Genomic DNA, 13,805 nt, shown 5'->3' with positions numbered 1-13,805 from the left:
GACCAACATAATAGAATTGAGAGCACAGAAATAAACTCACACATATATGAATCTATGACAAAATAACCAAGAGCACACACTGAATCAAGGATACTCTCATCATTAAATGATGCTGGGAAACTGGACAGCTGCATGCAAAAGGAGGGAACTAGGCCACTGTCTCACACTGTACAGCAGAATCAGTTTAAGATGAATTGATGAATATTTTGGTATAAAACCTGAAACAGAAAATATATAAAGGAAATATTTCATAGCATAAGTTTTAGTGATGCCTTTAGGGATTTATCCCCACCAGCATCAAAAATTAAAAGGAAAGGAAAGAAAAAGAACATAAACTGGGATTACATCAAACTAAGAAAAACCTCTACATAGTGAAAGAAGCCTTAACTAAAATCAAAAGCCAGCCTACTGAATGAATGAATGAACGAATGAATGGAAAATATCTGCTTACCATCCATCTGTAAAAAGGAACTGATAACAAAGAACTCCTAACAATAAAAAAAAAAGAACTCAGTCAAAAAATGGGCAGAAGAACTAAATAGATACTTTTCCAAAGAAGACATTCAGAGTGCAAATAGGCACATAAAAAAATGTTTACCATTACTTATTATTAGAGAAATACAAACACCACAAGGAGATACCATCTCATACCTGTGGAAATGGCTTATATGGAAAAACTAGAAATAACAAGTGCTGGTGAGGGTGTGGAGTAAAGGGAACCCTCTTACACTGATGGTGGGAATGCAAATTGGCCCAAACACTATGGAAAGAATTAAGAGGTGTCTAAAAACATTAAAAATAGATCTGCCATGGCCCTCCCTGGTGGCACAGCGGGTTAAAGCACAGCACTGAGAATCTAAAGCCACTTCCACATGAGTTCTATTCCCGCCTGCCCTGGAGGTGACCGTGTGGCATGGCAGACCTCTCCTGACCCGTCCGCTGCTCCCCTTAGCAATGTACTTCGTTGATCTGCCTGTTCTGTTCCCCACTCTGTCTCTGGTGAAGCCTCTCGCTGCCCCTGAGCTTCTGGCCTGTACCCCAGTTCTGTATGTACAAATAAATATATCTTTAAAAAAAAAATAGATCTGCCACTCAACCCAGTAATTACATTCCTAGACATCTACCAAAAAAATTCAAAAACACTATTTCAAAATCAAAGTTACACACCCATGTGCACTATTTACTGTGGTTAAATAGTGGAAACCTCTGAAGTTCCCCCAAACAAATGAGCAGAACAAGAAGATGTGATATATGCACAAATGGAAAATTACTCACTGAACAAAAAGACATTCATGCCATTTGTGGTAGTTGTAAGGGAATTATGTTAAGTGAGTTAAGTCTGTAGGAGAAAGACAAATACTTGATGGTGTCATTAACATGTGGAATATGTAGTAACTAAATTAAGAGTAAAATAAAGTCAAGCTAAATCTAACCCTTTTAGTTTTAGACAACAGAACTGAAGTACCAAAGAAAAGGGAGCTGTTTAAGACTAAACAGAGAAGTAAACACAGTGGGCTTTGTTGGTGGTTGATAGGAGATTTGTGGTAGGTGTGCTACTGTGGTAATAACTGGTGGGGGTATCCAAACATTACATCAACTAAAAATTAATTTTTTTAATCTAGAAGTGTGATAACTGTTCATTTTTTGGTTAGGATTGCTTTGGTTATTTGGAATCATTTGTGGTTCCAAATAAATTTCAATAAGCTGTGCTTTATTTCTTTGAAGAATTTCGTTGAAATTATGATTAGAATTTCATTGAATCTGTATATTGTATTGGGTGAGATGACCATTTTAATTTTTTTCCAATTCATGAATGGGGAATATCTTTCCAGTTCCTTTTTTTTTTTTTTTTTTTACCAAGTTTTTTTGGTTTAATTTTTTTTTTGGTTTTTGTTTCTTTTTGTTTTGTTGTGAATGTCTTTTAGAGATTCCAGGGAGTGATTGTGTGAATATCTTCTAGGAAGGGATTGTTTTCTTGATTTCTTTCTACTCTAGTTCCTTGTTTCTATATAGGAACAACTGATTTTTGTGTTTTTATTCCATAGCCTTTCACTTGAAGTGATTTATTGCTTGTAATAGTGTTTTATTTGAGTCTTTAGGATTGTCTATGTTTATAATCATGTCATGACAAATAGTGAGAACTTCACTTCTTTTCCAGTTTGGATTACTGTTATATATTACACATGCCTAATAGTTTAACTAGGATGTCCAAAAATATGTTGAATAGTAGCAGTAAAAGTATAAATCTTTGTCTTTTATCACATGTCTCTAGGAAGTTCTTAATAAAGCTGCAAGTGGTAGATTGCCTATACTCTGTTATTTTCTGTTCTGTTGTAATTAACAACTTGAAGATAAGGACATTTATTTGTACTTTGATTGCAAAATTTAAGTAACAGCTTTTGTGAGCATAACCAACAGTGAAATACCTTTAAAAATGATATATATTTGTCATAAGTATCTATTAAGGTAATGTATATCAACTGAAATCTTAATAGATAATATCTCATAGATTTGAAATTGATACATAGGACAGTGTTGTGTTGGATGAAGGAAATTTCAGTTACCTTTTTTCAGTGTATTTTTATAGAAGTGTTAAGTTCTTTTTTTTTTAATGATTTATTTATTTATGCATACAAGGCCAGAGATGTGGAGGATGAGAGGATTCACCAGAGACAAAGTGGGAAACAGAAGACAAAAATTGAGTGAAATACACTGCTGAGGGGAGCAGTGGGCGGGTCAGGAGAGGTCTGCTGCACCATGTGAGTCAAATCCCTGGTTGGGGATCAAACTCATGCTATAGTGGCTGTGGGTAGTTTCATAGTGCTGCACTTTAACCTGTTGTGCCAAAAGTCAATCTAATAAATGCTCATTTTTATAATGGCTAATAATATATTCTAAAATGGGTATAAGACTAATTCCCACAACCTAACACAATAAAACTAAAATCAATTATTTGTATACATTATTTAAATCTATTGGATATTGTGCTCAAGTCAGTTTGACATATTTCTCTCAAAATGGAGCAATATAAAAAGGAATTTTCTTTAATATCTTTGTGATGGCACAAATAGTTGTTTCGTGGTTCTATTATTCACTTCTTAGTCATTCACTGCTTGATCCAAATTTTCTGTTGTTGTATACACTGGTTTAATGTCAATACTAACTTTGATTATAAACCTTAATATGACAGGAAGGCTTTTACTTTATTATATCCAGAAAAGACTACAGATACTTCAATGACCCAAAGTCATGGGCCATAGTATTTGCTATTTGTATACACTCAGATTGATGCAAGATTAAAAAAGCATCTCTGCTAATCAGTAATATATTATAAGGCCATTTCTAATAAAAATCTATTACATATGAGTAAATTAGAAATGTGTTGTATATACACATTAGAATATGACAGTTATGAAAAAAGATAAATTCAGCCTTTGCAAAAATATGGGTGGAACTGGAGGGAATTATGCTAAGCAAAATAAGACAGAAAGAGCAGGAGATACATACATATGTGTGGAATATAGAGAAACAAAAGAAAGGATCAAATATGGTGAAACCAATAGCTAACCCTAGTAATCTAACTGTAGAACTAAGGAGACAGGTAGACAGGAAGTCTAAGGGAGGACACAAAGTGGTTGGGGGAGCTTGTACTATGGAGAAGGACTTGTTCTCTTGGTTGTAAGTATGGATTGCTAACAACACTTACATCTTCAACTCATATATAATGTTGTAAACCAGTAATACCTAAATATATAAATATTCCAATGTAAGTAATTGCTCTTTTTGTGAGTAAATGCATCCTTGTAAGCTTTTCATACCTGACAGACTCAAATCCTCCACTTTTCAATGAATCTACTAAAGGGGTCAAGCACTTTTTTCTATGAATTAATATGACAAAATTTGTGCTATGTTTACATATGATACAATGTTGGATACATCTTAAAGGATGAATTTTCACTTGATCATATTCTATTATTTGAAAATATTCCACTCTATAATGTGGGTTAATGTTATATTTAAAATCTGTATACCTCTGACTATCATACCAAAATAGGCAAAATTTGAGGATCATTACATTATGCACATTCTTATTCATAAAATGTTAAGAGTATTGAACCATTAAAATGCATTATCAAAATGGTTATATGAGTATTTTCACAGATAGCTTTCCTATCTGTGAAATGGTTTCACTCAAAGCTAGAGAATTGCTCTCTACTGTAGTGATGTGATGAGTTTAGGATAAGATAAACAAATTGGGATTAAGATAACTAGTCTAAATCATATAACAAAGGAGTTTTAATGTCATTAAATGCATTGTTTTTAATCTCTATGAAAATCATGTTAACCTGTTTTCCATAAACTTTACCCTAAGAGTAGAAACAATTTCGTGATGGAATTACAGTTTTGTATTTTGATAAGAGAGATTTTATGTATATATGTATGTATATATGTATTTGTATATATGTATGTATTTTTATTTATTTATTTATGCATACAGACCTGGGGTACAAGCCAGAAGTTCAGGGGCAGTGAAAGGATTCACCAGAGACAGAGTGGGGGCAGAAAGGCAGATTGAGGAAGTCCTCTGCTGAGGGGAGCAGCAGGGCCGGCCAGGAGAGGTCTGCCTTGCCATGTGGTAACCACCAGACGGGGCGAGGATTGAACTTGTGCTGAAGCGACTGAGGCTAGCTTGCAGTGCTGTATCCTTAAACAATTATGTCACCAGGGAGGGCCCAAGAGAAATTATTTTTAATCATAGCTGAAGAACACACTTATAACTGCTCAAAGCACCGGATTTGTCTCTATTTCCCTCTTTAATCCACATGAAAACTCTTGAATTAGAAAATGAACTGTATAGGAATCTGAAAAAAAATTCTAACATGCTGTGTGAAGAACAGATACGATGTCAGTTTAACCACCTTTAAAGAGTGTTATAAATTCCTTCTCTAGAGAGTCACTCCCCAAAGATGACTGTCAGGAAAGTAATACGGCTTCTATTTTAATCGTTCATTTGACTCTATCTAGATTATGAGACTATGAGTCTCTTTGTAATTGTTAAGATATTGTGTTGGGTGTTTTTTTTTTTCTTTCTCCATTTATATAAACAAGAGAGTGGCAGAGGATAAATCTAAGAGTGTTCATGACTGATTTCTTGATCATAAATTCTTGTTCCTACAATTCAACTTAGAAGTTCATGATTTCCAAAATACTGCATGAAACTTGATTACATTTAGTTTTTTGAGATCTGAGACTAGATTTTATTGGTGTGGAAAGTGGTACCCAACCACATGACATTTTCTGAGACCCATCTTGTGTCTTCAGGTAAGATGAACCTCACATGACCCTCAACCCTGTTTCCTTCTGCCATTTCTTTGCAGTTTTATATCTTATCAATATGTGAATTATGAAATCATTGTTTCTCCAAGGGTCAATGCCAAGATTTTTTGTGAGAAAAATGCTACTTTAGAAATTTACTAAAACTCTTGAAGTTTGTGAGTCCCTCCTCTGTATTCTTAAACTATATATAAATGAACTTATAACACAAGAAGATATATATTCCTTCAATAAAACTGGTATACTGGTATACTGTATATTCCTTCTGTTATTTTTATGGCCTTGAAGACAAATTTAATTCTTTTCAGACTTTGGGTACAAATTTTGAGAATAGCCTTTCTGAACATCAGCAATTTGCCATATTTTTATTAATGATATTTATTTTATGAAAATTAAGGAATTTTATATTAACTACAATCATAGTGAAGAACAGCATCACATAGATTGATAACTGATTAAGAAATAAATGATATTTATTTGATGAAAGTAACTATTACAGAATTTTATATCAATTATAATCATTAAAGAATAGCATCACATAGATTCAGAAATGAATGTGTTAGGAAGGACAGTACTAGGTTGATATAAAGGACAATATAGAGCTTGGTCCTGAACTTTCTTGAGATACATGGTAGCTTGTCAGCTATTCTTTTTATATTTGGAGACAGTGATTAACATTAACCTACTTTCCTGATATGTGATTTGTCTCTTATTTATTTGTAGCATTTTGAAAAATCTGAATGCTATTCTTTAATTTGGAATTATTTTAACATTTTCCCATTATTCATAGCTTATTCATTTTTTAGAAGCTCTTAAAAATTAATATTAAAATTATAGTTAAACTTACGTCAGTTCCTTTAATATTTGATTTGCCTATGAATAGTTTGAAGTTTCCTAATTGGTAATATCAGTGGTTTCCCTTATATATTTCAATATATTTTTCTATTTATTCTATATTTAAATTTCTGCTGTTCATATTTTAGTGTATTTTTCAATATAACATTTTTGTGTATATCAAAGATCAGGGTTATTTCTAAAATTAGAAAAAATTTAATAGACACATATCACACATCAATATTTTGAATAGAAAATATTTACAAAAATCCATTCCATCTCTTTATATAGTGAAATATAGATTTTGCTTTCTTATGTAACCAGTTGTAGTGGAGAAACAAAAGGGAAATGAGGATGTACACAGAAAGTTGTGGGAGGAAGAGAGAGAAAGAGCTCTTTCTGGTGTTGAAGGACAATAAACACCAGTGTTGGTGTGGAAGGAGATTCTACAGCAGTCAAATCTATATGAACTCTAGAGTATAGACATAGAATTGTAATTTTTTGCAAATCCCTTTATTGTTTACCTTATTAGAAGGTTGTTGGATGCTTGCATCTGCTTCTTCAGTTTGTAGTGAAATTACCCATCACACAGTCTGGAAGACTCCATTTAATATTTTTTTTAATGAAAGTGACCAGAATGCATCAGATCTTAAGTAACAGGTTTCCCTTCCCATTTCAAAACGAAGCAGTCCTATTAAACATTTCCTAAGTAAAAACAGCATAAAGTAAAATAAGTACCATTGAACATATATATTCTATATATTGTTTATATAGAACAATTTTGTGTATTCCTAGACTTACCAAGTAGGCTGCATATGATCCCAAGTAATTCACAAACCATAAAATAACACGAATATATTGTAAAAGCAGGAATTAAATAATACATACACGGCTTCACGCAGTTTCTGGGGAGGGAGCTCAGTGATGCCACTGCAGCTGCCTGGGGCACGTGGTTTCCTTTATAGCCACACTCTGAAGGCAGTTTTTACTTTTTGTCATGAAAGTGAAAATCCTCTTCAGAGATTTTTTCTTGTTATTATTACTAAGGTAACATTAATTTATAACACTATGTGATCCAGAGGCATGGGATCACATAGATTTCCTTTGGTTGCTGAAAATAGACACTACTGTATGTCATCATAAAAGTGTAGTAGATTTGATTAGACAAATGGAAGATAACTTGTATTAATATGGAAATAATTTTGACCTTGATGCTCTGAAAATTTTTAGTGCCCAACCTGGGCAATGCTTTAAGTGATTACTACTGAGAAAATCAGCTTGGCGTATTTGTCCTTTTTTATATAAAGTACCCTAGAGTTGAAACCTTATACTTCAAACTGATATGCACTACTGAGGAGACTTATTACTATCACCCACTAACTCTCATGTTATGTTAATTTTTTGAAAGGTTCAGTGATGATGATGATTGAAAACATTTTCAAAAATTTGTACTATACTGTTAAAGCATCAATTTAAACAAAATAGTATCAGCAATTTCCCAGAACCTAATACAATAAAACTACAAGTATCTTGCATACATTACTTAATTGTATTGGATATTATCCTCAAATTACTTTGACATATTTCTTTCACACTGAGCAGATAATTTGGAACAGCATTCTCTTTACTCTCTTTGTGTGTGAAAAAACACTGAGGTATCTCTTGCCTCTATTCACCTCTTATTATTTCCTAGCTTGAACCAAGTTGTGTTTTATGTACACACTTGTTGATGGTCAGTACCAACTCAGTTTCATTGTAAACCTCAGGGACAGGAAAGTTTCTACTTTTATTTCTTATATGTAGAAAAGAGCTATGCACACCTGAGGATATCTGCTTGGATTATAGTATGTTGCTATTTGTCAGTGTGTCGAGTGATATAACCCTAAGCAATGTACATTTCCTACTGAAAAATATTGAGTAATATATTATAAAGGAACTTCTTTTTAAAAATATGTTATCTGTACTTTTATTAAAATATTTTATTTATTTAGGGCCCTCCCTGGTGGCGCAGCGGGTTAAAGCACAGCACTGAGAATCTAAAGCCACTTCCGCGTGTGTTCGATTCCCGCCTGCCCTGGAGGTGACCACATGGCGCAGCAGACCTCTCCTGACCCGCCCGCTGCTCCCCTCAGCAGTGTACTTCGTCCATCTGCCTGTTCTGCTCCCTGCTCTGTCTCTGGTGAAGCCTCTCGCCGCCCCTGAGTTTCTGGCCTGTACCCCAGTTCTGTATGCACAAATAAATAAATCTTTAAAAAATATTTTTTTTATTTATTTATTTTTGCAAAAAAGAACTGGGTGCAGGCCAGAGAGGCTGAGAGTAAGAGGATTCACCAGAGACAAAATGGGGAACAGAACAGGCAGATCTACTGAAATACACTGCTGAGAGGAGCAGTGGGGTAGACAGGAGAGGTCCACAGCGCCATGTGTCAGTAAGCTGGCCTGGACCAAACTCAGCTCATAGATATGATAGAGCTGAGATTTAACCCCTAGGCTACCAGGGAGGCCCACTTTTGTAAAGCTACTTCTAATGTGGAAATCTGTTGTTTTTGCAGCTTCAAAAACAAATAAATATTCCAACATAAATAACTGCTCTAGTTTTGTGAGTAAATTCATCCTTTTAGGCTTCTCTTACACCTGGGAGATACAGATTCTCCTCTTTTCAGTCTTTTCTGGAACATATATTCTGACACTACTTGGAAACCTGTGCATCATCTGCGCTGTGACGTGGGACCACAGGCTCCAAACTCCAATGTACATCCTGCTGGCCAATTTTTCATTCCTGGAGATCTGGTACGTCACTTCCACAGTCCCTAAGATGTTAACCAGCCTTCTCTCCAAGAACAGCACCATCTCCTTCTCGGGCTGCTTCCTCCAGTTCTACTTCTTCTTCTCCATGGGCACCACAGAGACTTTCTGCTTGTCTGCCATGGCCTTTGACAGGTACCTGGCCATCTGCAGGCCCCTGCACTACCCCACCCTCATGACAGCCCAGCGCTGCATCAGAATGGGAGCTGGCTGCTGGCTCTGTGGCTTCATGTACTTCCTCTTGCCTATTTACCTTATCTCCCAGCTGCCCTTTTGTGGCCCCAATATCATTGATCACTTCCTGTGTGACCCCGGACCTCTTATAAAATTGTCCTGTGTGCCAGCTCCCGGCACCGAGATCACCTGTGCCATCTTTAACTCAGTTCTCATCTTCTCCACCTTCCTCTTTATCACCAGCTCCTACACCCTGGTGATCAGGGCCGTGCTGAGGGTCCCCTCAGCAGAAGGCCGGCGCAAGGCCTTCTCCACATGTTGCTCCCACCTGGCCGTGGTGTCTCTGTTCTATGGCTCCATCATGCTTGTTTATGTGAGCCCTACATCAGGCAACCCAGCAGGGATCCAGAAATATGTGACTTTATTCTATTCCGTATTAACTCCTCTTTTTAACCCCTTGATCTACAGCCTCCGGAATAAGGAGATGAAGGAGGCTCTGAGGAAATTATTCAATGCTGTGAGAGTTAGTCAAAAGAATGGAAGAAATCTTTGAAAATCTTGTGTTCATATGTAAAATAATGTATGGAAAATAAATAATTAAAGGGTTGCTATTTGTTTTAACTGAATTAGCAAAGTATTTTTTGACAAGAACATACTCAAATATAATTGCTTGTCCTAATATTTTATTAGTAATAAAAATTCCATGTCATAATATTTTATTAGTAATAAAAATTTACCTTAATTTTAAATTTTTTTCAGATGAAGAAAATATTGCTTATTTTGCTGGCATCAGGATCTATATCAGTTAAATTTTGGTGTCTTAATTATACAGACATATGCATATGTCTTTTCTAAGTTTCCTTATTGAATCAAATGTTATATATGCTAAACTTACAAAGCAGTATTTAAATATCAGGTCCTGCATCAATAGTAAAACATGACCCAATGTAGTGACCTATTTCTTTCTGAAAGTTGATTTATAATAGTTTCTTTTCTTTCCATCTTCTCACCAAGATTCAATACTCTTAGGACTCATATCTAGATGGCTGCCTATATTTTTTCCATTATATATTCACTTTAAGAATTTTCTTAGAAAGAGCTGTAATTAGAATGTAGAATGTACTTGCTTTTCTCAGTTGCCATTTTGTGTCTTCTTCTGGTTAGAAGGCAGTGACCAGTGACTTCAAGGGAATGGTCGAATTACAAAATTATTAGATTTGTCTCTGCAATTTCTTGAAGAACATTAATACTTCATTACCTTCATTGAAAATTTTCAATGAAGTAATAGATGAATAATAATCTTCTCTCCCAATACCTTGGAAAACACAAATCTACATTTTGTTTCTTGGGTTTATGGATTCTGGATATTTCATATAAATGAAATCATATAAGGTTCTCTTACAATGCATGGTGTTTACAAGATTTATAACATATATAAAATGGCATTCCTCTTTATTATTTAACAACATCCTTTTGTATGGAAATACTACTTTTTGTTTGCTACCATTAAGAGACATTTGACTTGTGTCCATTATTAAGTTATTATATTCTGGACATGACATATATTTTCACTTTCCTAGGATTTGTCCCTTAGAATAGAATATAACAAACTGACTAATGTTACCACAATATATACCCACTTCCTAACCCCAGAACCTATAACTGTATTACCCTACTTAACAGAAGAATTTGCAGTTCTTATCTAAGATGTGGAACTGGAGATGGGAAAATTTTCCTGGTGAGCCCTACCAAATGAGGCAGGTCCTTATGGAGAACCTTGCCAGCTATAGAGAATGGAGAGAAAGAGCACAGGTGCAACATTTCTTTCTTTGAAGACAGAGGAAGTAGTTCAATAGTCAAATATTTCTGATGGCTTCTAGAACTTAGAAAATGTAAGCTAATCGGTTCTCCCCTGGAGATTTGAGAATAGTACACACCCCTGCATACACTTTTACTTTCACCAGATAAGTCCCATATTGCACTTCATACCGACAGACTTTAAAGATATTAGTTGTTAAAGCCTCTAGGCTTATGGTAATTTATTGTGGCAGCAATATAAAACTAATAAAGAATGGGATGTAACTCACAATAAAAAAGAACGATTGCTAATGCCCCAACATTTAATAATTGCAACATCTTATGTAGAATAAAAGGACAAAAAATGAGTAATCACCTGTTTTAAATTAATTTATTTAAAAATAGCATTCATTTTTGTATGGTAGTGGTTTCTCCTTTCAGGAGTAATCCTCTTAGTTCTCTCACTTTTCTTTTTTTAAAGGTTTATTTTTATTTATTATCGCATACAAGAATTGGGGTGTAAACCAGAGGTGTGTGGGGCAGGAGGTGAAAGGATTCACTAGAGGCAGAGTGTGGAGCAGAACAGATGGGTCTACTGAAATACACTGCTGAAGGGAGCAGCAGGCAAGACAGGAGAGGTCTGCCGTGCCATGTGGGTCAGCTCCCTGGGCAGGGATTCAACTCATGCTACAGTGGCTGGTGATAACTTGGTAATGCTGAGACTTTAACCCTTGTGGCACATTGTTTATCTGGTACAGTAATGATTTCTCTCCTCAGATGTAGTCCTTGTTATTTTCCCACTGCCATATCACCTGTGCTTCATCACCATATTCTCTTGTGCTCTTCCTCCCCCTGTGTTGCCCCCCTCTCCTTCCCTGCTGTATGCCTCAGATCTATGGTCAAACTCCAAGTTTTGTCTTTTTCTTGATCTTTTGTTCAGTTTCTCTATATTCCACATATACGTCAAACCATACCCTTCCAACTTATTTTGCATAGCAAAGTTCCTTCCAGTTCCAATTCTTGTAGCCATAAATGGCATGAGCTTATCTTTTTTCATTGCTGAGTAGCATTCCAATTTATTTCTATATCACAGCTTCCTGACCCATTCATCTTTTTTAGGGCATTTAGGTTGTTTTCATATCTTGACTATTAAAAATGGTGCTGCAATAAACATAGGAATGCAGGCTTCCTTTCAAATTAGTGTTTTTGCGTTCTTTAGGTGGATTTCCAGGAGTGAAATTGCTGGGTCATATGGTAGATCCATTTTTAATAATTTGAGGAGTCTCCACACAGCTTTTGATAGTGACTGAACCAGTTTGCATTCCTACCAGAAGTGTGAGAGTGTGCCTTTTTCACTATACTCTCATCAGCATTTGCTGTTTCTTTCTTTTAACATGGACCATTCTCACTGGTGTGAGGTAGTATCTCATTGTGGCTTTGATATGCTTTTCCCTGGTGCTTGATGAAGTTGAACATTTTTTCATATGCCTTTTTCTAAGTGTCGAACTTTCTTGCACATAAACTCCATCATTTCAAATCAAAAATCCATTGGAGAAACACATAAGACATTGGAAAGGGGATTTAAACATAACACAAAGAAAGATGTCAATACACAAGAAAAGAGAATATGAGAAAAACAAAAGAAAATTACAAAACACTCCAAAACAGTGAAGTAGAATAAATACTTTTTTCTCAATAATTATCCCAAATGTTGATGAACTGAATTCACCAATCATAAGTACAGAGTACCCAAATGATTCAGAAAACAAAGTCCGACATTTTATTGCATACAGGAAACTCATCAACCTCTATCATTTGTGACAGTGTGGCTGCAACTAGTAGGGATTGTGCTAAGTGAAATAAAGTAGAAAGAAAAAAATTAGATGTTTTTCTCAAGTGTGGAACATACAGGAAATAAGCAAAGGACCACACAAAGCCAACAAAAACCAAACCCTGGAAATCATGACAGTAGAACTGAGGTTACCAGTGAAAGAGGAGAAAGTGTCAAAGACAGAGCAATGAGTGTCTTGTTGGTGATGTGGACGGTGTGGTAACAGCCATCTGAAGAGGTCTGAACCTATACCCCTAAATCATATAGAGTGTTGTAAAACAAAGTTACCACAGTAAAAATCAGCAACATACACAAACATTCAAATTCAAACTAAACTGCCAGAAAATAAATCAGTAATTGCCAAGGACAGGGGTGGGGGGAGCACAATCGCATGATAAATCTTAGAAGATGATTAAAATGATGTATGTGTTGTTTACGATGTTTTCTTATTCAGCATTTATTGTTTGCTGGTATACAGTTTTTATATTCCCTCCATTACCATTTTTGGTCTGTGACAGAGATTCCCCAATTATGGCCTTAGGGGCCAAATCTGGCTCATAATCTGAAATTTATAATCCACAGTTAAGAACAAATTTTCCCATTTTGCAATGGGATGTTAAAGCAAAACAGGAGTAATATTTACCAGAAACCACATATACCTCATAAAATCTAAATAGTTATTATCTGACATGATATAAAAACAGTTTGCAATTCTTGTTCTGTGTGTTAGGGATATATTGTGCTTATTCACATATTTCTTGGTAGTCTTAAAAATAGTGCTTAACATACAATGGATGCTGGTGAAATTTTAGTGTATCTGTATGTACATATGCACATACACATGATTGAAAGTGAGGACAAGAGAAACCTTACTTCAAAAGTGTATTGCTTAAAATATCAAAAGCAAAATACTTCAAACAAAATATTTAGAAATAAACTTAATTAAGGAAATAAAGAATGTGTACACTGAAACTATAAAGCACTGGTAATAGAAACTAGAGTAGTTCAAATAAATGGAAAGACATCCATG

The 13,805-nt window shown here is 35.0% G+C and overlaps 1 protein-coding gene across 1 annotated transcript; it reads left to right on the top strand.

Moving 5' to 3' along the window:
* Nucleotides 1-8,695: 8,695 nt before the first annotated feature.
* On the top strand, nucleotides 8,696-9,700 carry LOC101627440 (olfactory receptor 11H6-like). The gene has a single exon (XM_004694571.1). The coding sequence runs from the start codon at nucleotides 8,696-8,698 to the stop codon at nucleotides 9,698-9,700; it is 1,005 nt and encodes a 334-aa protein (XP_004694628.1).
* Nucleotides 9,701-13,805: the final 4,105 nt, after the last annotated feature.

The sequence above is a fragment of the Condylura cristata genome, unplaced genomic scaffold (genome assembly GCF_000260355.1).
Source record: "Condylura cristata isolate star-nosed mole 26May11 unplaced genomic scaffold, ConCri1.0 scaffold00045, whole genome shotgun sequence".
NCBI lineage: Eukaryota > Metazoa > Chordata > Mammalia > Eulipotyphla > Talpidae > Condylura > Condylura cristata.
This window is presented reverse-complemented; position numbering and strand designations above follow the sequence as displayed.

Bases quoted from the DNA above. Each gene is read 5' to 3' on its own strand.
- LOC101627440 (XM_004694571.1), top strand. From the start codon at position 8,696: ATGTGGAAATCTGTTGTTTTTGCAGCTTCAAAAACAAATAAATATTCC.